General features: G+C 41.6%; 3 protein-coding genes across 5 annotated transcripts; all 3 read right to left on the reverse strand.

Moving 5' to 3' along the window:
• Window positions 1–3,203: 3,203 nt before the first annotated feature.
• On the reverse strand, window positions 3,204–11,623 carry LOC111234200 (inositol polyphosphate 5-phosphatase K-like). Its single transcript, XM_022762163.1, has 13 exons — window positions 11,286–11,623; window positions 9,619–10,275; window positions 8,054–8,161; window positions 7,793–7,901; window positions 7,570–7,686; window positions 6,904–7,079; window positions 6,537–6,648; window positions 6,206–6,315; window positions 5,864–6,074; window positions 5,598–5,735; window positions 5,389–5,454; window positions 5,194–5,298; window positions 3,204–4,077 (listed from the first exon to the last, which is right to left on the reverse strand). The coding sequence occupies exons 2-13, from the start codon at window positions 10,269–10,271 to the stop codon at window positions 3,607–3,609; spliced, it is 2,376 nt and encodes a 791-aa protein (XP_022617884.1). The 5' UTR covers window positions 10,272–10,275; window positions 11,286–11,623; the 3' UTR covers window positions 3,204–3,606.
• Window positions 11,624–12,144: 521 nt separating this feature from the next.
• LOC111234218 (smoothelin-like) lies at window positions 12,145–16,042 on the reverse strand. The gene is made up of 8 exons (XM_022762183.1): window positions 15,887–16,042; window positions 15,162–15,290; window positions 14,841–14,916; window positions 14,603–14,728; window positions 14,455–14,512; window positions 13,759–13,873; window positions 13,491–13,642; window positions 12,145–13,323 (listed from the first exon to the last, which is right to left on the reverse strand). Exons 2-8 carry the CDS (start codon window positions 15,246–15,248, stop codon window positions 13,176–13,178), a joined length of 762 nt encoding a protein of 253 aa, XP_022617904.1. The 5' UTR covers window positions 15,249–15,290; window positions 15,887–16,042; the 3' UTR covers window positions 12,145–13,175.
• Window positions 16,043–17,401: 1,359 nt separating this feature from the next.
• slc35e4 (solute carrier family 35 member E4) lies at window positions 17,402–24,467 on the reverse strand. Of its 3 annotated transcripts, none has more exons than XM_022762221.1 (3): window positions 24,405–24,467; window positions 22,695–23,305; window positions 17,402–20,570 (listed from the first exon to the last, which is right to left on the reverse strand). In XM_022762221.1, exons 2-3 carry the CDS (start codon window positions 23,284–23,286, stop codon window positions 20,038–20,040), a joined length of 1,125 nt encoding a protein of 374 aa, XP_022617942.1. In that variant the 5' UTR covers window positions 23,287–23,305; window positions 24,405–24,467; the 3' UTR covers window positions 17,402–20,037. The 3 variants fall into 3 exon arrangements, with proteins under 3 accessions (XP_022617942.1, XP_022617943.1, XP_022617941.1); XM_022762222.1 differs by lacking the exon at window positions 24,405–24,467 and adding an exon at window positions 23,406–23,459; XM_022762220.1 differs by lacking the exon at window positions 24,405–24,467 and having other exon boundaries at window positions 22,695–23,322.
• Window positions 24,468–26,145: the final 1,678 nt, after the last annotated feature.

Raw genomic sequence — 26,145 nt, forward strand, 5'->3', positions numbered from 1 at the left:
GCCCCTGAGGTGAGAAGAACCTCAACGGCTGCTATGAAGTGTATTTGCTTTGACTATTTCATTTATTTGATGTATTTTTAAAGTCCTGGAGAACTATTACAGGCCTAAATTGGTGAGATTGCTCAGTATTTTACTTATTTTATTAATTTCCATAAGACTTGAATAGGTGAAGGGATCCAGTATTTTATCTGACAGGGATTTTTAGAGTCCAGAAGAAGTCAAATTACATATTTTTCTGTTATTTTAAGGCTCTTTATAGGCCAGAGGAGGAGATTTTATCCAGTATTTTACCTACAGTGACAAGAAGAAATAAGTGAAAAAGTATGTGAACCCCTCGGCTAAAGGCATCAACAAAAAAAAGAGTTATCAAACCTGGATACCTGTGGGCTAGAGTTACTTTGCATAAAAAAAATCACTAAAATATTTTAAATCTGCTATTCACAAGAAATATCTGCAGATGTGAGCCATGCCTTGATCTGCATAAAGCGGAAAGATCATCTCAAAGAGTTTAAATATTCCACATCAGACAAACTGTCTATAAATGGAGAAGATTTAGATCTGTGGCTTGTCTCCCTAGATGTGGGCTTCCAGCTAAGATGGCTCCAAAAGCAAAACACAGAATGATCAGTAACGTTAATGAAGGACCACAAAGGCTTGAAGGAAACCTCAAAGCTGGTTAACATCTTTGTTCACAAGTCTACCTTATGCAAATCATTGTGCATGGTTGCATGAGGCATGGTACCCTACCATGAATACCAAAAAGGAAGCCGCTGCTCTCCAGTAAAAATGTCACTGTGTGCCTGAAGTTTGCCAAAGAGCAACTTGACACTCCACAACTCTACTGGCAAAATTTTTTATGGACAGATGAAAATAAGGTTGAATTGTTTGGGAAGAACATGCAGCACTATGTAATGTGTAATGTGTCATGTGCAACATGAAAACATCATCCCAAAGGTGAAGAACAGTGGAGGGAGCAGCATGATGTGGGGCTTTGCTACCTCTGGGCCTGGACAGCTCGACATCACCAAGTGGAAAATTAATTTTATCAAGGGACTGTATCTTACATGATAATTTCGGGGGGGTGGGGGGGTGATCTGCCAGCTGAGTAGAAGTTGGGTGATGCAGCAGAACAAAGACCCTAAACATCAGGGTAAATAATACAGAATAACTTTAAACAAAGCAAATCCACCTGTAGGAGAGGCCCAGTCAGAACCCAGACCTTAGTCCAGTAGAGACACTGTGGCGTGAACTGAAGAGAGCCGCTCACTCCAGACATCCTAAGAATATATCTAAGCTGAAGCAGTTTAACATTGTACAGGTCTGATCAGCAGTTACTGGAGGGTGCCGAAGCAGGTTCGACGAGTTACTAAATCCATGGGCTACCTTTCTTTTTTCCACCAGCACTGTGAATGTTTAATGGGTGTGTTCAATAAAGACACGAAAGATTATAAAATTGTGTAACATTAGCTTAAGCACATTGAAGACCAGACATTTTATGACTAATGCAGAAAACAGAGAGTCCAGAGAGTTCACATACTTTTTCTTGCCACTGTATTTCCTGAAGAAAATCTTATTTTAAAATCATACCAAGGAATATAATCTTCTGTCTTCACTGCCAAACTTCATAGGAATTAAGTATTTTTTCTGTTCAGTGTGTGGAGAAGGGGGAAAAAAAACCTTGTTGTTACAGTTGTTACAGTGGATCTGTAATGATAATTTAGAGTTGACCACTTAACTTTCTGCAGCCTTTATGTGAGTTCGAAAAATGAAAGTGTCTGAAATGGTGAGTCCAAGCTTTGCTACATAAGGGACATGATGCATCAGTACTCCTACCGCTTGCATCAGATGCCCTTATTTTTGGCTGCCCATCCGATAAAACTCAATACTCAGGGGGTGACTCCTCTTTGACCGTGTAGCTTGTTTCACCTCTCCTCCCTGGTGAGACTATCTTTGGTTTTAGATCCTCTTGCTAATCCAAAAGTGATTATCTTGATTACAAACATAAGGGCAAACCATAAGCTGTGCACACTTATCCATGTCTCCATAGAAACCTCAAGATCTCCTTTGGCTAAACTAATTGTCTGGATGTGACGGACATTTGTGCTCTTGTATCTTTTTGAAAATTGCTGGATTCTTTTTTATCAGTGCCATGCATCATCGGTATGTGAATGATCTCATGCTGTTTTCCATCTTCTGTCGTCCTGTATCAAGTTCTAACTTGCAGACTTTTCCCTTCCTTTGAAACAACGCTTGTAACCCCTGCAGTGCGACATGAAGGTTATACACACACGCAGAGGTGAGACAAAGGCAGTGAGTTTCATCTCAAGTCACAAATAAGTCTCAAATTTTGGCTATGAATTCCTGAGTCAAGCCCATTTAAAAATGTAACTGTTAGACGTCAGATCTGTTGTCAGGGACTTGAGTTAAAGTTGATTCGGTACACTCTTTTTAAAAACCAAATTCTTTATCTTTAGACCAGAGGGGAGGATACCGGGTCATTTCAAGGCTAAAGGTTAAAGGTCTAAGTGAAGTCACGAGCCACTGGTGTGAAAGCGGAACTACAAGTCTTTTTTCATTTTGTCACATCCAGTCTAAAGTCATCCGAGTCGTCACTCCAGGCACTCCACTCAAGCCGTTATATGTGACTTGAGTCTACACCATGGCACATACAGGATGTATGCACAAATAGATACTTCTTTTCGTTTAGCCAATAAACAGTATTGACTCAGTTTAGTTTTCCGCTTGTTCTGTTTTTTTTTTATTTGCACACTCACACAGATAAATAACAGTGTTTTCCTTGAAGCAAAACGACCACATTAGTCTAAACATCCGCTCACTGAGCTCTATAGAACAGGGGCTGTATTCACAAAGCTGCTAAGAATAAGAGCATGGATCTAGGATTACTGTTCAAGTCACATGTACATTTCAGATTGACTGAGGTGGTGAAATGCTCTACCTCTATTCTTGGATACATTAGATTCATTTTATGAATACAGACCGAGCTATAGAGTTAAAAATTTAAATCATCTTCTGGTCCAAAATGCACATTTCACACATGTATGTTTTAACACATAGGCCTGCACAAACCCACAAGTACACACACACACACACACACACACACACACACACACACACACACACAAACATACAAACACACAAACACACATTCTCTCTCCACTGTGAACTATGATACCATCAATACTTCTGGTCCAGTGTCCTTACTTTGATAGGAGACTGTTTACATGGATCCATATTGCTGTCAATAGTAGCTGGTCACATCCATCACAGGTTTACTCTAACTTTGGTTTCACATTCAATATGTTTGTTTACGTATGATATAGCTTATGAGTCTATAAAAGCACTTGTCATCAGGAGTCTGAACACATTTTGACTCAAATATACACATAGTGTATGAGATGATGGTAGATTCAGAAACAGAGAACTGCAGGGCTACAATGTGGAATGTTTGCAAACTACATTAGGAGTCATTAAATGTGCTGCTTCTACGAGCACAGTGACAGTGTGGGGTCAGATCAGGGTCTGAATGCATGGGTTTTGCCATCGTTCTCCTTGTACAGTACCTGCTGTTAACTACTGATGTTTATTCTATGCAGTGTCTGTTTCCCCTGCCTTCCCTATCTGTTTGACCCCTGTGGGGCTAACCTGAGCTGGTCTGTGTTCCCCTAAGATGGCAGCGATCAGAGCCTCCGGTGCAGTCACCCCACTACCTGGAGACACAGGGCTGCGAGGACTGAGCGGGCTGATGGAGGGGGACGGCACAGGGTCAGGGGAGACCAGCCGTTCCTTCTTAGCAGCAGAGCAGGGTGAGCGGCTTCGTGTCTGGCTTTCTTTTGAGCGAGGACAGAGGCTGAGGCCCTGTAGGGAGGGGAGGGGGTTGGAGGAAAGAGCAGGAACAGCAGGGCTGCGGCTGCGCCGGTGGCGATGGTGGTGTTTGCCAGTTTTAGGGCTCGGGCTGCGGGAGTTTGGAGCCAGCAGGACAAGAGTGCTGTCATCTTCTGAGCTGACATCAGAGCTGTCAGAGCGTTGCATGGTGGGGCTGTGGGCTGGGATCTTGATCTGTTGAGGATGGAGGAGCAAGCGTGCTAAAAGGAAACTGTATGACCAATCGTACGTGGGCACACTCCATTACAAGCCAAAGTCCAGCATTCAAAATATTACTGAAGTAAAAGTAAAAGTACAGACCTATTATCAGCAAAATGTACTTGAAATATCAAAAGTAAAAGTGCTCACTGTGCAGCAGAATGTCCACTGTCAGTGTTGTATTATTATATATTATGTAATTGAGTTATTGGCATGATATTTTGTAAACTGATCATATGTATAATCTCAAAGAAATGCAGGACAAATAAAAAGTACAATGTTTCCCTCTGAAATGTGGTGGAGTAGAAGTATATTATACCATAAAATAATAATAATTTGACCATTATTTTTTTTGATTAATCGTTTAGCCCATAAAATATGAGGAAATCATAAAAACCTTCCACTCACAATTCCCCAAAGCCCAAAACTTCAGTTATGATTCAGATATCAGTTTATTTTCATGGAAGACAAATGATATTCACATTTTAAAAGCTGTAGTCTGAGAATCTTTGCTTTTTAAACGATTGAGAACAATTAAACAATTATCAAAATATTTGCCGATTCATTTTCTGTCAATTAACTAATCGATTAATTGACAAAATCATTTCAGATCTGGGTACAATGTCTCAAAAATTGTGCAGTAAGAGAGAGCTGTAGTTAAGTAAATGAACCACTGATTAATTAGATATTTGAACAGTGTGCTTCCAACTGTGTGACAGTTTGGGGAAGGCTCCTTTTATATTTCAATATATAATGTGCCCATGCAGGAAGCCAGGTCCATAAAGAACTGGTTTTTCCAGTTTGGGGTGCAAGAATTCGACTGGCCTGCAGGGAATGCTGACCTTATCTCCCAACATCAGTGACTTCACTGCTGTGTCCCTGCAGCCAGGTGCCATAATTTCGAGTATAACCTTTACAGAAAAATCAAGGCTGTTTAAACATAATATGAATACCTAGTTTTAGAGTGAGATGTTCAACAGTCAGATGTGGGACTTAAGTTTGGGTGTCCACATAGTTTTGGCCAAGTAGTGTATCCATTCATAAAGATAAAGGCGTAAGGCTGCAACTTCTTTCTCCTCTCACTTTTGTTACCTGAATGGGTGTTGACAATCCAACAATACTGTTCATATTATTGCTGTAGTAACCCAGGATGTATTCACAGTCGTCTCTTGGCAAATCTTCATCTGAAAATGTCACCTGGAGAGAGAGGAGGAGAAAAAAAAAAGGTTCAACTGTGAGTTCAGCTGTGGCACAAAATACATCCGTGAATTTCGGTGTCTGACACACCTGTGTTGCGTGCTCTCCCTTGGCCCACACATACGCCTGGTAATCTTTGTGGTGTCTGAATCCAACCTGTGCAGAAAGAAATTATGGCCACAACTGTACATTTTGTCACCAGGAGACAAATTGTAAGAATTTATCTTGAGCTTGTCGAGAGATTCTATAACAAAGATCCTTGTGGGTGTGAATCAGGACGATAATTAATCAGTGATTACCTTGTATATTGCTACCCAGTCCCATGAGCTGCGCTGATAAGTGGATACAACAGTGAATCTGACCGTAGCATCTGAGACTTTACACCACTCCTTGTTTACCTGCAGCTCCACCAGGGGCATTTCCACCTTGAATGGGAACTAGAAGAAAAGAGCATGTGGTACACTAATATAACAATAAATCGTAAAGAAGTAATAAAACTATACAAAGAGAAATGTAACAAAGACATGGCACTAAGATTGGGAAAATGTGTAAAATATTGTCTCACATGAAGGGAAAACAGGGCAGAAACAGGCTTGTGGTCACTGATGGTGTAGCCCATGTGACTTCTGTATGTGTGCTGCGTCACTTTAGTTGCCCCACCCAACCATGAGGTCAGACCCCGCTGCAGTGCTGCATTGTGGGTAGGAACTGGGGAGCCGGTACGTCGAAGGCGCCAGAGGATGCGATCGGTCCAGGCAGGTTTCCTTTTCTTAGCGCTGACACAAGAGAAGCCAAAAGAGACAGATGGTGATAGCGGCGAGCAGCAAGTTTCACAGGTTCAAGCCTGACTTCTGTCGGTGTATTAAATCTATAACAATAAGTTTGTGATGGAGGCGACTGAACAAACCTGGTGTCATACGTATGAGTGCCCACATCGAACTTATAAGTAGGTGGAAATTTGAGTTGTCCCTCCATGAAGCCCTCCAGGATGGACTCTGTGTTTTTGGCCATGTTGAGCTGCAGAGAAAACAGATGACAGGGGGAAAAAAACAGAGCAGGCCACATGCCAGGATGATTTTTGATCCAGCCTGACAGAAGCTGATGTTTGTTCATTTTGTGCTACAGTGCCCTCTGTTGGTCGAGGTTTTGCGAGACAAACAGGTGGCGTAAAGCCTTCCAGAAAACTCCATATGTCTCTGTGAACACGTGAATGTTTTGAAAAGCCGAAGGTGCCTCACCTGATCCCGCTCCCACAGAAGAGGCAGCTTGTTGCTGTCGATGGCACATTTCACCACGTGGATGTCATAGTCTTCAATACGGAAATTTAAATCTCCAAACCAAAACACAACACTGTGGACAGGAAGAAATACCCCAAAATATACTGTTGTGACATTTTAATTTACTCACGAAATTCACAATGCATAATGGGACTTTTAAGCTTTATCATGTTATATCACCTCTTAAGATTTGTTCATTATCGGTGAATGTCTGAAACTGAGCACTTTTATGAACTAATATGTGGGACATTTATCTGTTAATAAAGCTGAATGATGGTGTGCACCTTTTTATGGGTGGTCCAAATGATGTAATAATGATGTCACTCACTCGTGGTCCAGTACACCAGTGGCAGTCCCGCCTTCAAACTGCTGCTGCTGCAGGATGCTCTCAAAGTCCTCCATCCGCTGCTCCAGGTTCCTCATGTGAGCTGGCAGGTGACAGTTGAGAAAGCACACCGGGTGGCCAAACACTGTCATCCTCGCACTGACACCCCCTTTATTCCCCTTAGAGCGAGAGGAAAGGGCGAAGAGAGGACACAGTGAGAAACAGATCCCTTATGCATAGCGTCTTTAAAATGAATTAATAAAAAAGAAAAAAAAAAAAAAACACAGGCATGTATCAACAACCAGATCTGTGTTCAGGGACAAGGTCGTGTTTTTTTGGGTTTTTTTTTTTTTCGCTACTGAGTCACAGAACCAGAAAGCCAGACAGCCTGCTGCTGCACTGACCTCAAAGAGAAGGAGACTGCACCAGCAGCAGCCAGGGGTGATGCTGACATCAACACGCACGGGAAGGTCACACACACACACACACTGACATATGCACCCACGCATGCACACGCCTGCTGGCGGGAGGGAGCACACACGCTACCTTTCAACACCACAGCCCATCCCTCCTAAAGCCCACCGACACAAGCCCACCAACACCATTCTTCCAACGTGATAAATCTCTGAGCAGGATTCAGAGCATCTCCCTTCAATGCGTAGCACGTACCCAATATCCCCCAAGTCCTGTGCGTGTGCTCTCTGTCTGCACGCCTCTGAGGAATGGAAGGTGGCAGAATTTAGAGAAAACCAGCAGCAGCACTCCTTGCATCCGCTGGGACGCCACCTAAACAGATGGGACGGATGAAAAATAATAAATTGATAAGCTGAACTGTATCTTTTATGACACAGAAAGGATGAGAGTAAAACAACATGTTTAACGTCCTACTGACCAAAACATATCCAAAAGGGCTAAGTGTGTCCATGCAAAGCTCACTCCACTGGTCTGAAAAAAGAACATCCTTCAGCCTCTTGTTTATCATGGAGTTGACCTCCTGGAGTCTGGAAAGTAGAGAAACATTGAAAATGAGACATTAATAAAGAGCACAGTAAGGGGTAACAGGAGGGGATGGATGAAAATGAACACAGATGAGTGAGTGGGTGCTCCGGCTGTCTCCCTGGCACCGCTGCGCCTGGTAGAAATACTTGCTTACCCGATGATGAACATGTCAACGCTCCCATCTGACACATTTGGTCCAAACAGAGAAGTGATGTCATCTGGGGGGACAGCTGATCCCACGTTCCATGTGACAATATACACCCTGCAAAAGAATGGAAACAGTGGAAATGCTGCATTCGATTTAAGTACCATATACTGCAGCGTGAAAGAGGACGTAATCTGTGCTGTAATCCTCAGGGAAATAGCTTTCATCAGTGTTTCTGTATATAGAAAAAAGATAAGCACAATTAAGCACCTCTTTGTACCTCGATGATGACTCAGTATTGTGTGTGTGTGTGTGTGTGTGTGTGTGTGTGTGCTTGGGTGAGTATAAGGAGAGAAAAAAGATGGATCTAATTGTCCTTCAAAATTAACTACCAGCCACACACACACACTACTTCATCAGAGAAACAACTCATTAAGGCTGCAGCTTTTTTTTTCTCATTTATTTATTTATTTTAGTAGTAATTAATCTTGTCATCTGCTCCATTAATTGTTTAACTGTTTGTCTATAAAAAGTAAGAAAATAGGGAAAAATGTCCATCACAATTTCCATCCTAAAACTCAACATGTCAAATAAAGAAAAGCAAAGAAACTGGAACCAGCAAATTTTTGGCATTTTTGCTTGAAAAATAAGGTGTTGTTATATTCATCATTTTTATTTCTTGTGTGCATTAGTCTCAAATTGTTTTATTGTGGACATGTTGTATTGTCTTATGATCAGCTTGTCGTCATTTATAAAGCACTCTGAATTGCACTGACCTGTGTGAAAGGTGCTATACAAATAAAGTTTGATTTCATTAAATGAACTAATTCTTTCAGCTCTACAACTCTTAGCATTTTAGCTGGTTGCTATCTGGATTTGTGATTTCTGCTATGACAAGAAAACTGTTTTGTCAGTAGATAAGCTGTAGATACTAAGATAGGTTTCCAAATTCATACGTTACAGTGATGGACTATGTTTTTAATACAAGCATTTAATGCTGTTATAAAAGAAAACTAATGACGGAGTTTATATGCTTATCACTTTGGATGTAAAGTACATGCGATTTGTTGTTAATGGGCTAAAACGAGAAAAATCATCACTATAGTTAACCCCTAATCTAGGTGATAGGAAATATGTCTGGTAAGTGTAACAGTAGGACAGCCGGGGGTTGCTGCCATCTGAAGACCTTTCGGCATATTTCATCCTTCATATAAACACAGTTCTATGAATTTAAAGTTTATTTACGAGCAGCCATTGTTTATGGGGGAAGAACACAACAGAAGTACGGCATGCCTCTGGGAAGGCTGCCAACAAAATATGGCTGTGTCACTCTGTCAGGTTCATAAAGCTCTTAGTGAAATTTGCAGCTTTGATTCATGTGACATGGTCTGGCACACATCAGCTTTCTTACAGCCACTGACTGCAGGACAGCTACTGCAGCTGCATTAGACATAACAGGGAACAACAGTCACAGTGGTAAAGAACAGAATCATTTAAAGCTGGCAAAAGCTGGAAGTGACAAAAAGCTAGACTACGTGAGAATGTTTTAATAAAGGTGTAATTATTTGCCTCACCTGAAGTCATTATTCTCTCCCCCTTGCTTCTCGGACTGCACTTGACTCTGTGTTGAACTCCCAGTTGAGGGGGTCCTCTGTGACTGAGGACTGAGGCTTGGTTTGGGGCTGAGGCTGATGGGTAGGTTGGGGTTGTGCTGGGGCAGGCTGGGAGTGGGACTCAGGTAAGGCTGGCTGGTGTAAGACTGAGGGCTGTGGGGACTCTGAGGACTGTGAAGAGGGAAGGAGGACTCTGTCGGGGAATGCGACAGGATGTTGGCACTCTGAGGTCCTGGGATGCAAACTGGGATCAAATCTATTTCCTTGGAGGGGTCCACTGAGATTCTGGTCGGCTTTGGAGCAGGTTTAGTTCCAAGAGCAGTCGGTCTTGGCCGGCTTATGCTTGTCAGTGCTGCTGGAGATTTTGCTTGCCCTGACCGCATTTGCTCTGTCACTTTCACAGGTATGACTGCAGCCTGGATGGGGCTCAATCCAGACTGTTTCTTGAGCACCTCTGACGGGCTGATGAGAGGTGACTCCTGTATTGCAAGCTGTGGGGGTAAACGTGGACTGTTTCCAATCAACGCGCAGGGTCCAGGCTGCACTTTGGGCCCAGGCTGCACTTTGGGCCCACAAGGGTCAGGGCTGATTTGTTTCTGCTGCATGCGATCCATCAACCTGCAATGTGCAGCATGTGGTTGATCATAAAACAACATGACCTGATTCTTGTCTGTGTGAGAATAAAAAAAAAAAAAAAAAAAAAAAACAAGATAGTGAAGCTTGCAGCGAGTGTATCAATGACATAAGTGACTTTTGCATTCTTTGCTTATAACCATGTCTCCAACCTGTCTGGACTTAGATCACAAAACCTCTACATTTAATAGTGGCTCCGTGGTACACAGGTACACAAGAGCAAAGGATGTGCCTGCAGTGAGTGGAAGCTGAGAGAAATGCATCACATTATATTGAGCACCTGTCTACATCATTCTCCGCAGGCATCACTGATGATGTTATCATGAGCCGGCAACTGGGATGAGGAACTAACTTTGGACATGCGTCCTGGATTACACCCTTGTTGCTCAGCAATGTTAATTACCCCCTGACCCTGCCTGTTACAAAGCCATTTGATCTGATTCTCTCACTTAAAAAAACAGGAACTCAGGTCAGCCTGCAGGGATGCATTGGATGCTGCAGATAATGAAACAGATCACACAATATCAACAGATACATAAGGCCACAAGGTGGAGGGTGCCTGACATGGTAGGAGGACAGGAGCCACCCACCATTTTGTTTATGTTCCCTCCCACACAGAAATTGAACACCTCTTTTAAGTATTCATGACATGCAAATTGGGGTCTCTTTGTATCTGAGAAATTCATGTGACCATAGTAGTAATCTGCAAAACAGAGCGTATCAGAGTGTAATGGTGATCATTCAAGTTTGTATTATATCCACTTTAAAAGTGAAAATGCAACTTTCAGAGCTTAAATACCTTAGGACAAACAGGCCTTTTCCACATTTCATAGTCCATCAGCCTGCAAATCTGAATGACAGCCCCGTTATCCACAGAGGTACAAGCCTGGACTCATGAGCAACACCACAAAGCATCATTTTACATTCAGAATCAACAGAAACACATAGCTGCATTGACTGCAGTGTCTCACAGATCTCGTGAAAACATGTCTTACCTTTCATGCGTTTTTTTTTAAATTTCTATTTCCAAGGTGAACCGCAAAGGTGATCTCACAAATTCACAGAGGGGAAAAGCATCAGTCTCCTATACGTCTCGTACACCAATCAACGCGACAGGACGATCACACACAGGCGAGAGCAGGATCGATTTGTGGTCCGGATACAGACCGACCCAGCCAGCCTGCAGGACAGTTGCGACTCGTCGGTACCCGTGGACAAGTGGACGTCTCCGTCGCGGTGCAGCAGACCGCCGCTCCGCCGGGCTGTCAGGGCAGGAGGCGGTCGCGCTTGGTGCGTGCAGACTCTTGCATGTTGATGTTTGTGCTATAGGCTACCTTATCATACTTATTATCTCTGTCTATAGCGCAGCACAGTTGGACGGAGCAAATTTGCACTTCTCGGTCAGCGAACCGCCTGCACCTCCAGCACACCGACCCATCACGCGCGCCCACGGTGCGTCTCTTGCTCTCTCTCTCTTTCTCTCTCTTTCTCTGTGCACTCTGGGTAAAACATGTGAGCACCTGGGGGGGGCGGGGGCGGGTAGAGCAGGAGAGGCTAAACAAAAATCTGCTGCCAGAGAGCAGCCGGCCAGAAATCTGTCCCATCAGTGACGCATTAATCTGGCATTAGTGCGTCACTGATAAGGAGAATTGATCAGCATGCCAATAATTAAATTTCACTTTGGCAAGGCTACCTATGTGTTCCCTCTGTGATATCTTTACAGCAGCTGGGATGGATTGTAATTATTAAGTTACATTTGAGTGGAGACTGTGTCAAACATATGTTGATTCGGTGTTCAGTTAGTTTTGGTCACACTAAATACACACAACAGGTTTTTTTTTGGTACCACTTGTGATTATTTATTATGAAAAGTAGCTTTCATTCTGACACTACCTTTTAAGGTACATAAATTATTCAGTGTATTGTGTTACATTGTGTCTGTCTATTAGAGAAGCTGGTGCAGTTACAGTCATTTCATGAAGCCTTAGTATTACAGGAGCACTCCAGCAAAAGAAGGGTTGCAACACAAGCTTTCTGTAACCCGCTGATGACATCACCAGGGTCACTTTCCAACACTTAAGAAAAGTACCCACAGAGAAACAGAAATTATACAGTGTGTGCAACTGGAATAACAAAAATGCATTTGAATGTTTTCACAGGATAGGTACTATTCCTCAAGACGAGTAAACTTAATGTAAAATCAGTGCAGTGCCCCTTTAACTTTATACATCCCACATGCATTCAGCACAAATCTAGATCTTTCATAACAAAGTCTTGGTAAAATAGTTTCAAATAAAACATGAGAAGTTGCTGAATATGATACAATGCAATTTGTAACCTCCATGGTCTCTTTCTGATTTAACCATAAACATAAAATGTTTTTATATCTACTTTAACATTAAATTAAACCATCAATTATATGGATATTTATTATTATTATTATTTAAATGTGACTTTAATACTCACACAGTCGGGCCCTCAACAGCATCATCATACATTTTGTTCCCAGATTCTCTACGGCTCTGACTGGGATTAATGCAGATGTGTAATCTCAGTGGAATGCACTGATCCTAAGCGCCAGCTGTCCACTGAGAGCACATAGACACCCATAAGTCCCAGCTAACACGTAAACCAGTACAAATACTACACATTAGACACTGTGCATTCACATTCACATTCACATTCACGTTCACATTCACATAATGCATCAGCTGGACAGATCAAATACTTAACCTTTTCCCTCATGGCAAATGTAGGTTAACAGAGAAAATGTAAATATTTAGTCGAAAAAAAAGGTGCATATTATTGTGTCATCTTATGTTAATGTGTGTTTTGATTGTACAAATTGAAATCACACATAAGGTACTGTCTGACTTCTCAAAAGTCTACAGCCGCTTTTTGGTTTTGACCAGGCCTTTCTCCACCAGGCAGCGGTAGAACTCCTGGATGTATGTGTACACACACTTCCAGTCGGGCTCTTTCATCCGGACTAAATCATCAGCGTCCAGCAGAGGGGGGCAGCCTGCCATCCTCCTGCAGACAAAGAGTCAGCGTCACTGAAAAACCACTTGAGACAAGTACTGACATAGAAAGTATGTGGTCAAAATTGTAAAGTCGCTGTGCTCTCATGTGCAATTTACTGCCGCAGCTTATTCCAGACAAGATACATGTGCATCGTCATATAAGGAGTGAGAGCTCACTCTGCAGTGCTGAAAGCCAGCTGGAAGTTTTCCCTGTGCGAGTTGGGGTTGAGGATGGAGTACTCGAACGCATCAGGGAAGAACCGGTGCACCAAGGCACAGAAGGCTATGCCATCTTTCCAACTTGAGGAGAAGTTCCGGATGTCCACCCCCTGTTTCATACCAAAGGACAGTTTAGAAGAAATGGTGGCAAAGAATGAGACATATGGCTCAGATCTATGTAAAGCTCCACAGGGCAATAATTCACAGACAGTCAGGGCATGTTTACCTCATATGGCTCCGTTTTGGCCCTGCACCAATCCAGAAGCATTTGTTTGACATTTTTAGCGTTGGGTACTGCAGCAGGACATTCCTGGGCTGAGGCTGCAGCGAGACTGGCCTGGCTGAGGAGAGGAAACAAAGATACGCACTGGATATTCAGAAAGTATGGCTTACATCATCCTTTAACTTGGCAAATGTTATGCACGACAGAAGTTTTTTTTTTCCCTTGGGTGGATGAGATTACTAGAGAGGATAAACAAAAAACTTTTACTTTGCAGAAGTTGGGCTCCCATTAGAAGACACTGTTGCTGACACGCATGAGTAGACAAACTACATGAATATAAATGGAATTTCCTACAATAACATAGTCCAGAAACACTGGGTAAACATTTGGTGTCTGTGGATACAACTTTATGGGGGATAAAAATGCCGTGAGTATGAATGAATGAATGAATGAATGAATGAATAAGTGAATGAATAAATAGATAAATGTAACATTTTTCTCCCCTTCACAACTTAAATTTCAAAAATTGCCAAACATCATTTTACACAAAAGGAAGCTTGTTTGTGGGAGTGCCTTGTATTAAATGAATGCTTTATCTGTTCAGATCTGTTTTTTTAATCTTCTTTTCTATAGTTAATGTGGCCAAACATGCAAAAATTGACCAAACAAAATGTTCCACTGTGCTGAAATGTGACTCACCTGCCTGCTGACCTGTTGAAGGGAGTGGAGGCTGATGGAGAGGTCTGGCCTGTTGTTCCTAAAAAGATGCAGAGATTTAAACTGTTATCAGAAAGAAGTTTACATAGTAGAATATATTCATGGGCTCTACACTGTGAATCAGACTTACTGTTTGTTGATGGCTGGTTCATGGAAGCTCTGCCTACGCTGACAGCTGCGCCTGTTGTCCCTCCTTTGCTCAGAACCTGCTGCCTCAAGTCCTGCTGCCTCGCCCCTCGGTCCTGCTCCCGTTTATCTGATGACGGACGGTGGAGAGTTTAGAAAGCAAGCAAAGCATCAGAGGAGTAATGCAGATATCACTTATGGCTAATTCTTGCATCAGAGTAGATGGTTTCTTCAGCTTTTACCTCTCTTTTTCTTGAGCAGGTCCCTCAATGCAACACGAATCGTTCGTCTCTCTTCGAAATCTGTTGCATCGTCCAGCTAAAAACCAACAGGTTAAAAAACATGGAGGTTACAAAGACACACAAAACTCAGCATAGCATTTCTTATTATTATTTTATTATTTTAGAAAAAAAAAAAAAAATTCCCATCCCATTCACATGTAAACAAGGGAAGTGAAGCCAGTCTCTTTGTGCACTGTTTGCATTATAGATGATGATGATATTTTGGTCAGCTGACGACCAAATTTCCCTTCCATGATGGTGAGAAATCAGCCATTGGCTCACCATTTTGTTGAGAACCTCTTCATCCTGAATAGCAGCCAGTTCTTCGCTGGTCAACGAAGCTGCTCCACCATCGGTTTTTGACTCCATGTCTGAGAAGTATATCTGGTTGGGTTGCGTGACAATGCAGCTCTGAAAGACGGAAAGTAAACATGCATAAACACATGAGACTGAGAAGTGAGAGGATATTTGAAAAAGCGACCCTCACCTTTCTGACAGGTTTGCAACAACTTGGATTCAATAATCAAATATTTATCAAGACTGGATATGTCTGAATTTTATAAGCAGACCAGATAATGACCTATTATTTACACTATATGAAGTGGAAACCTCACACACACAGCATAAAGACCGCGTCTGTTCTACTTACAGTCTGCTGAGTAATTCAAATATAAACATTTGTGTGAGTCTTAACAGCCACAAACTGAGCAGCCATGCAAAGCCATGTGTTTGTCTTACTGGAGTACCCCTCAGTGTATCTCAGCAACTGGTTGAGTGCAGCACAGAAGGGGCAAAAGCACGTACAAATATAGTAATATAGTGGAACGAGACCATTACGACAAGAATCTGATAACAGTGTGAAACTATGTGCTCAGACAAATGGAAAAATGAGCTGAGGTAAAGCTTCACGACACAAGACCTGAAAAATAAAGTAATAACATGGGAAAAATAGAAATTCAGATCAGGTTTTTTCAGTTTTTTGGCTGTTGAGGTGCAGTGTCACTCACCTGTTTATGGGATGTAATCTTGAATGTTTGGTGGCGGTCTTTGGGCTTCTCAGAAGTTTTCAGCGCTCTCCTCTGATCTCCTCAACACCCCCTTTAGACTTGTCTGCAGAGCTGTGAGAGCTCAGGCCTGACATCACACCTCTCACCGCAGCGCTTCATAAGGATTCACGTTTGGAGAGCGAGTGGAGGTGGCTTACAAGAACCACCCAAGATGGGAAGAAGGAGGAGGATGTAGAGGAGGAGGAGGAGGAGGAGAAGGAGGGAGAAACCCATCAGGTCCTCGTCCATCAGTCTTTATGTCTCCCAGTCTCGCCTCCTCTTGTCACTGCTGGATCTTGAATAGATGATGTCATGTGAACTTTATGAGGCCTTCCCTCAGCTAAACTCTGAAGGGGTTAACAAGGACAAAAAAGTGAGGAGCACTGCCTTATTCAGGCAAATGCACTGCTGACCAGTAAAGCCTTATTACAGAGGCAGAGGAATCTCTAAAAGGGAGTACAGAGCACACATATGCATGCATGCATAAGCACACACACACACACACACACACACACAAACACACTCACACACTCACACACACACACACTCACACACTCACGCACACGCACACGCATACGCACACACACACACACACAAGTGGCAGAAAACACACAATGAACTTTCAACTCCAGCACTGATTATTTTGTATTTAATTCTAAGTTTAAGAAGATTTAGAGAGGGCTCTAATTAATCAGAAAGCAGAGAAATCACACCACCTAGTGGTGAACACTCATAACTGCTAAATTCAGTGTATTACAACATGCTGAGGTTTGGTAAACCCTTTTTTCACAGCAGATATTTTGACTTGTCATTGTAAGAGAAACACAGGTGCACAGGTGTTCCATGAAGCCATGACAGTGTTACAGCGAACCAGCATGAACAACACCAGGACCCCGACACTGAAACAGTTAAATGAAATCCAGCCATCATTCATTTTATTATTTACACCTGAACTTTTCCTGCTGCGACATGTGAAAACAAGGCCTATCCCCGTTCCTGTTATTTAATGCTATGAAGTAAAAATGCCAAACATTTATTGGATCCATCTTCTCTATGTGACGAGTGAGGAGCTTTGCACTGTTGGTCCGACAAAACTGCTTTTTAAAGATTTTACCTCAGGTGCTTTCACATTATTTTTAGACATCTTATGGACTAAACAATTAATCAATTAATTGAGAAAATAGTGGCCAAATTCATTGAAAATGAAAATTATTGTAATTCATTTCAATTTCACCTTCACCGTGTATAGTAAATTTAGTGAGATCAGTGAGGGGTTTCATGTGTGAACAGAACATGTAAATAGAACATTTACAAATGTGAAACCTTGAATAAAAAACATAAAACATAAACAACTTAAACCAAATTTTGTATAGGACACTAGCTTCAATGTTGAATTGACTTCAAATATGCTGGAGGTGTGACAGTGGAGTTATATAATTTGATGTAGGCAACAACTCTGACTCAGCACTGAGGTGGTTGGTTTTGTTATTTTTTATTGTACCAGTCAGTTTAATTCTTTTTAAGCAATTGCAGATTATGTATATATGAATTGTCCATACCTTTGCCTCTAAACAGAAGCACCTATATGGCTGCTGTTGGCATTCAAAGTATTACCAAACAATTTGACAAAAATGACAAACCAAATCACTTCTTTCGCTTCTACAGTGTGTCCCAATAAGGCATGAGGCAAATGTTTCATTCTTAAACCAGTATAGTTTAAACCAGCCGTATATGACTATAAAATACATAAATATAATAAAATAACTATTTACATCCAACTAGCTTTGCAAACAATCAAAACCAGTATGTACACAGGAACCGTAGGCTTGAAGGCAGCGTCTTCGTACCTTTGTCAGTGCAACTGTTGCTTTGCCACACCCATAATATACTCAACATGATATCCATGAGAACAAGCAGCCCAACCTGCCAAACTGACACAAGACTGTGAGAGTTTATGCGAGTATAAAACTAAAAAATGACCCGCTGAGGCCGTTATGACCATAACATTTGTATCCTAAAATATGTTGACATCTGTTACAGATTACTCAACTGAAACGATAAAATCAGTCATTCGCATGCAGCAGTTTTAGTGTGGTTTTTGAAAAGCTGCTTGATCTCAGTCCAATAATTAATTATCAATGAACACAGGGGCATTATAAGCTCTATTTAACAGTTGAGGTATTCCATAATGAAAAACCAGTGAAATGATCTGCTGTACATATTCTTTAAACATGTAACTGAGGTCAGTTTGAAATATTAAACCAACAAAGCAAATTATCAAATAGCAAAATAAAACCATTTCATATCTTTCTTGCACTAGTTTCAACTAACTGGGGATTTACAAAAAGTTTTAGGTTCATATATTAATTCTCAATATGAAATGATGCTCAGGACAATGTAATTTTCTAAATGGCACCCATCTGTGACATATCAAATAAAATCTTTAAATATACAGTTCTGCTTGCAGTTATTCTTATGGCAAAATGTGCAGAAGATATGACAGGTGTTATAAAAAAAAAAAAATCTTGTTGCATGGCTTTGTTGTTGTGTCGTGTGAGGTCAAACTGCAAGTGAGCATTGATCATATCTGGTCTGACAGAACCAGTATTACAACACGGTGTCACTAAAAGAGCTTTCAAAGTAAACATTGTAGGAAGTGTAACAGACATCTCCAATCATTTAAGATGCTTTCAGAAGGAGCAGTGACATGCAGTCCTCTGCTTAGCATGCCTGACTCTTCTCTACAGAGAGAGGTACAGGAAAGACTAGTGCTGTTGAATATTACATGTATGCATGTGCAAGACACTTGAGGACCAAAGTCTACAGCATTACAAAGCCAATGATTGCTATTGCCTTTCAAAAATAAATATTCTCTTCCACATAAATATTAAAAGGGGGATAAAATATGTTTCGTCACAAAGTAAAAGCATACTGACAAATACTGAGAGAAAACATAACACTGTCCAGCAGAGGTCCGTTTTTTATAAGATGTGCTGCTTAACCAACTTTATAAAAATCTCACCCACAAAAAGGGAAAAATGAAAACCACATTGGTTGGGATTTAAGATGTAACCTTAAAGGACAACTCAGTCTTCATTTTGCTCATCTTCCATAGGGAAAAGACAGCTAAAGCTGAGTGACACTCCTTAGAGAACTTGTGAACCTAATTATCGAGGTACGCTGCAGTGAGCGTACTGCTGTAAAAGATGGAAATAATTGGACTAATTCTACAGAGAGACCATCCTCTCAAGCTGGTATGAGAACAAAATCTAGGCCTTAAGTGGGAAGCCACATCGAGGTTCATAGGGGAGGATGAAACAAAGAGCTCAGGCCTCTTATTAAAATGTGCTTCAGTAGAGGAAAAGAGGCGTCTCATTGCACAGAAATGTTGGCTTTGTCCATCATTGTAACTTTTGCCTCTTAACAAAGGTTTCAGCCCTACAACAATAACAACAACTGCAGTGTCCTTACTTAACAAGCTTCCTGCTTTACATACCAACAAAGAAAAAATAAGCTGCCAAAAATCCAGTACCTTACCATGACAGGGCCAGGTGAATGTCAGGTAACAGTACCATATAATTTTAATACAAATAGTGCTCTTTCAAATTTGAAGCAGAGTGCTCTCCAAGCCTCGCCCCCCCTCTGCAGCCGACAAAGTCCACGACAGCCACCCAAAACATCGATTAGAGCCCTCTACAAATGAGAACATTTTCACAGTGGAGTAGTACGAGTGACAGTGTAAATACCTCATGAGGTATCAAACAGTTTAGTGTGCTCATGCATGCATATAACGGTATAGGCTATGTATGAGTGATTTACAGACGAAGGAGAGAATTTAACCATCACCATGATAAGTAAAGGCAACCTTTTCCTCTCTGAAGTCCTCAGTTCTGTGTGACCAGAGGAGAAATAAATTGGCACAGTGAGGAAGTTAAAAAAAAAAATAAAACAAACAAAAAAAAAAGATTTGTCACATCGTCAGTGACCATGGTCTTATAAGGTCACTCCCCCTCTGCTGCTCTTGACCACTTAATGACACACAGACAGAACTACAGCCAGGATTTTTAGCATTTTTTCCCATCTACATTTATTCTCTCCTTCATCCTTATATTTCAGTCTATCTTATCTTCCTGTTTGCCATCTGTTCTCTGCTGATGATATGGCGGTTCAGATGCACAAGTTTTGTCCGAATCCTCTCCACATGGAGTGTCAAAATCCACCTGTCCAGACCCTTTAGCTTTGGCCCTGCGTGCGTCCAGGAAGCTGACAATGAACTCTGAGTTCTGATAGATGAGCATGCCAGACAATGTCAACACCGCACCCGCACAGCTGAGGGCGGAGAGTTCACTGCCGAAAAGCAGCTGAGACAAAAGCAGGTTTCCCACCACGCTCAGGTTGCCGAGGATATGCAGAGTAACGGCCGAGGTGAGCGTGATGACGCAGCAGCTGGCCAAGTTGTACATGACTGACCCCAGACAGCTGAGCAAGATGAAGACCCACAGGTGGCGGTCGTAATGCAGCGGTGACTCCAGCATAGCCCAGTTTTCTAAGGCCAAAGCTGCGACAGTCAAGATGCAGAAGCTAGGAATGGACATCAGGTAGAGCAGGAACACCGAGTTGATTTTCTCCTCCTGAAGTAAGATGCCTAATTAAACAAAGACATGTAGATAGCAGTTACAAACATGATTGTACTGGCAAAGACTTGAGAGATAACCTAAACAAACCTCATTTGTCCTGTAGCTACAGCATTTCCTACTTAAGTGCAAAAATCTGTCACGAAACACTCTCATAATACATCATGAATCTGACTCAGCAGCTAAATTTCTGACCTGAAATATTTTAAGAAACATGGTGTATTTTAGTTGGTTGTTTAGGTGACATAACAGAAGGTTCCTGTTTTCTCTTCTGCTCACTCATTAACTGTTGTTCAAAAGATGACAGTAAGCTTCAAGTGGGTTGATAGCAGGAAAACTGGAGGGAATTATGCAAAACACCTCTTTGAAAGATTTTGTAATAAGCCTTAATGCCTGGACATGTCGGAAGCAAAACATCCATTAAACTAATGACTGTTTTAGTAAAAGTTAAGCACACTTTAAACATTTCATTGGCATACAGTATCAAATCTGTGAGGACTGAGGCTTTGACTTTGGGCCTTTAAACAAAAAGACATGCACAGCCAAAGGGTGTCAGAGAAAAGTAAACTCATTAGGGAAACTGTTACAACAACAACAACAACAACAACAACAGGTGAGAGAGAGGATGAAAATAGCTTGTTGAAACTTGAGACAACATCGTCCAGCTAGTTTGGATCCTTGGGATGGACATACATTTTTAGTCATGATTAGCAATAAAAGTAATGTACAGCAATTTCCTTCTGCTGGGCCTTGTTTTCAAACTCTGCTCAAATTTGCAAAAGCAGGCCATAACCATAACCTTTCCTACCTGTACACTTATTTAACTTATTTATACTTAGCAGCTATACTGGTGTATATAGGTATTACAAATGATAACCTTCTAGTCACAAGCTTGCCCCTTTAACCATGAGGTGGCCCTCTGCACCAAGAGGTACAAAGTATGTAGCATTACATTCCTCTGAGCAAAACTGAATATCTGCTTTTGTGTTATGTAACAAATGTAAGACAGGTCCTCAAAAAAATTTCATGAACACATGACTTTCCTTTTCTTCTGACAACTACAATGTTATGGAGACTAATGACGTTAGAGAGCGTAATCCACTGCACACAGACACCAACTTTAAAGCTATTTCTGCAACAAAAGCTTCCCTGAAAGCAAAGAACATTGGATAAATAAGTACATTGGATAAATGTAATGAAGGCACTACTCAGCCCATGTAATCAGTTCAAGAAATGAATCTGTCTGTGTTCTATGTTCACTTAAACTGTAGCCATATGATCAATCTCAAAATGATTTTTGGTATTGAGAGTCTTTTGTGTACTATATTTCATTGGGATAAACTTCTCAGTAACAATACTGCTCTCCAGGGAATCCTGGGTACATCTAATAAAACGAACAATAAAAACAATAATTGTTAAATGACTAAAAATGAATCATTGAATTTTAAACTGTTAGGTTTTTAGGGTGCATCATGTTTTTTTTAGATATGCTGCATTAGAGGAAACTTCCTCTGACCTTTGTAGCCACTCTGACCCGGTACTCAACAGCATCTCTGGGCGTCTCAATTTGTTTTGGAGTTTCTTGAATGCAGTTTGCAGAAAAATGGGCGGCAATTCAGAGAAACTTTAAAAATACTTCATTGAATCCACTGGCTTACAAGAGGATGGCGGAAAATTGCATATGTTACTTCCAAAAGGTTCTGCCTTTCTGAAGCTTTCAGTCCATCAGAAGCCAAGATAAACATTCAGACACAATAGATCAGCATGTCCTCACAATGCAAAGTAACCCTGCCTGTTCTAACTCATACATACATATTGATGTTTGTATTGCGTTTCCTAGGAAACCAAAAAATATGCCACTGTGACATTCCACCTTTATATGTGGGTGTGTTACTGGACTGAGGAGTGACTCACCAAATCATTAAAAAGTTCCAGGACCACAGACTGCTGCGGTGTCCCAGGGAAAAACACTAAAATATCCTCTGATGTCAGTGGCAAGAGAGGAGATTTCCAGTTCAAAAATAAGGGTAATTAACTCAGAGGTTACTTTCTATAGATACAACAAAAATACAACAAAACCGAGAGACAATTTCAACAGTCTGAGGTGACAAACAGGGCAGGAAACAGGTACTCACTCTGCTGAATGGACTTTACACCCCTCAACATGGTTGCAGCAAACACAAAGAAGCAGCCGGTCTGATCGAACTGGACCTCTCCCATGATGCTGAAGGAGGCTCCCAGACAGATGGGCATCATGGCTGTGTATTTGAGGATGTGATGCTGCTTGCCCAGGATAAGCGTGGAAATGGCCAGAGTAAAGAGTGGGGTGGTGGTATAGATCATTTGTGCAAATGACAGCTGGACATAGTTCAGACCCATGTTCCCAAAGGCGATGCTGGCACAAAATGTCAGACTCAACAGGAACACCTTATATTTTGCGCTAGGTGTCAGGTCCTGCTCTCCAGCCCCTCTGTGGCGGATCACCCGCAGTTTGATCAGCCCATAGTCCACCACTATAGCGGTCAGCATGTGCAGTGCTGATAGTAGCAGAGGGTACCTGAAGTTGTAAACGGCAAATATCCATTTGTTGAGGCTGGATATGGTGGTGCCCGTCACCAGCCAAACAATGACAGCTGACAGCAGATGGAGCATCTCTGCGGGTGGCCTCCTCCTGCCTCTCTCTTGGAGAGTCGCCTCGCATTTTGAGAAGCCATCGGCGTTGATCATGTTCGTATCATTGTCCTCTCTGAAAGGAAAACACATGTTGAATCCGTACCTCTCACCTCCAAATGAAATTCATGACAAAGCCGGCGAGTTTTGGGCTGAAAATCGCGAGAGTAACATACGACACCGCTGTTTTTCTTCTCCGTGGTGTTCGCCGGTCTTTGTTGTTCAGTAAACCTGCAATTTTCAGCACCGCCTATAGACACGTGTTTCTATTTTGCATGACTGGCTGGTTGTGTAACGTGCTCTGCGCAGGCAAACATGACATATCCAGGACCAGGAAGACCGACAGAGGAGAGGAGAGCAGTTCAGGGCGGGCTGGAAAACAGCACGCGCCTTTTCCACGACGGGGACTGAGGGGATTGGTTATTATCCTGATATGCAGCAATGGACTGACGGTGACGACTCCGTGTGATGCACCAAAAAGTCAGCAGTGTAGTAAACACCATGGGGAAACTCAGGTACTGCATGTGCCTGTCACTTAATATTATAAATCCCAGACAGCGCAGAAGCAGTTCACATGAGTTATGTTTTTTCCCCTCCACACTATCTTTAAATAGCAGCTTACCTAATTGCCAGAGGAGATCTTGTGATTCCATTCCCTGCACTGGGACAGAAGGAAATCCTGACAACTCACTGTGTTGTTCGAAAACACGAAGTCGCTTGTTGCACCAAACACCGTATAGCTAGCTGGTTAGACAGCTGTTCATTCATGGTGTTGAGAAGGTTTGAATTAATTAACGACACTTTTTGACAATCGGACGGTTCAGTAACTGTTAACACAAGAGCAGGACAGTTCTTTTGTTTGACAAAATAAAAGGTAAGGTGGGTTAATTTAGGTGACCTCTGCTGTAGACTGAGCTGTCACTTGACACTAGGTGGCTGACTGTCTTTCTGCTCTCTCGGTTTCATGCTAACGTTAGCTGGTAGCAGCACTCTGTAACTGCGAGGAGGCAGCGCCTGTTAGCTAGCGTTAGGTTGTTAGCTACAAAACAAGGCAACAGCCGTTACTCCCGGCTCGACGCGGCGTTAGCTTTCATTCGTTGCGTAGACGTTACCGACACCACAACTGCGGTCAGGTCAATCACGTTTTATCATCAATTGAGCTTCATCATTTTTACCTTGTTCTTCGACGAGTACCTTGACAACACTGGCAGCATCCCCCAAATCTCCCTCGGTCGGTCACCGAGCTGTCAGCCAAGCCTGAGCAGACGCACTTCAGTGTCATTGGCTGATCCATTTAAAGGGCAGTGCCACTCATTTATGGGCGGCTTATTCAGTACATAGTGTAAAATGAATGCAACCTCTCTTCTGTGCAGGATTTGAAGTGTTGGAGCCTGGAGTTTAACATCTGCACGAACCATCATCCGGTGACAATCGTGAATTGGGTTCCTGTCTTCATATGACGTAGCAACGGCAGGGTTTAATTTGCAAAATGCAAACGATTACCTATAAAAGATGCATAGGCTCTTTGTTCCACTTAAATAACAGTACAATAAAGCGACAGTAAACAAGACTCAACTCAATTCTCAAGTTCCCCTTTTTTCAGAAAGAGGAGATGCGGCTTGTTGATCACGCTATTTAAAGGTGAACTTAATTAAAATATAGCCTACACAGTTAGTGTGGTTTATGTATGGAGGGCAGAGAGCATGAGAGTATGATCACAAGTACATGAGGAAATACAGAGGTATTACTTTTTCTTTGCTTAAATGCACCATTGAGGAAAAGTCATTAATTAAACAACTACTCGATCTTTCTTTGAAACATCAGGAGAGGACCTGTACACTTGTAATGTAATGTAATAACTACATATTATTTAGAATCTAACTATAATATATAGTGGATGAGTTGGCATTAAATTCTAAAACCCTGTTGAACATGGTAGATCTAACTGAAGTACAATCATGATTTAAAGTTTATGGAAAGTCTAGATGGAAAGTCTAGTGAGTTACCAAGCCTGTAATTTATTGTAAGATGAGAAGTTACTGGTGCCTACTGGTCTGTTATTCTGCACTTCTGACAACCTCACTGCAGATATATATTGTTGGCCTCAAGGCATCATGACAGACACTGTTTATGGATGTCTTCTGTGTCGTGTCTTGTGAGTTGAAAGATTTGAACAACATTGATTTGACAGTAAACAACAGCACAGTGACAGCTTTATGTTTTTATTTGAGCTCAAAAATGTAAAATTTCCGAGGCCATTGGGCACAAAAGGTGAGTTCACATCATGTTTCAGCAAGAGCCCACAAACAATTAGCTAGGTGAAGAGGCTTCTCACTACAGAAGTGCTTAAGCACTCTAAAACCATGCATAGCTATATGTTCCCATGGAAATCTTTGAGTTTATGTAGCATGTATCATTACCTGCAGGTAAACATAACATTGTGCTTTATTTGAACAACACCTTATTTGCATCATTAATATTATACAATGTGTCTTATAAACTTGTATTGATAATTTCAATTCCCCAACATCACATTAACTGGTATACAATCTTGACTCCATTTAAGATTATGTATACACAAATAGAGTTTAAGTAGTGACCAGAATATGAATGTTCAAGTAATGTGAAACAATATTTCATTACAGTGATTGTAAATGAGGTGATTCTATTTCTATTATATTCTTGCTATATACAGGCCAAAACCAATCAGGCAGTCGTACATGTGCATCATGCTCTATTAAAATACACAGGAAGCTGAAAACTATAAATAAGCAGTTTATCATTGTTTATTAAGAGAATGTATATTTACTACTTATGTACATCCGTGCTTACTTGCACAAAAAAACCTTAGCAAGTGTATTGCTAAGCTTTTCCTTGATTGTTTTCTGGCTCTGGACTGATGTGTATAAATCAGAT

The sequence above is a fragment of the Seriola dumerili genome, unplaced genomic scaffold (genome assembly GCF_002260705.1).
Source record: "Seriola dumerili isolate Sdu_G_001 unplaced genomic scaffold, Sdu_1.0 BDQW01000442.1, whole genome shotgun sequence".
In the NCBI taxonomy this organism is placed as follows: Eukaryota; Metazoa; Chordata; class Actinopteri; order Carangiformes; family Carangidae; genus Seriola; species Seriola dumerili.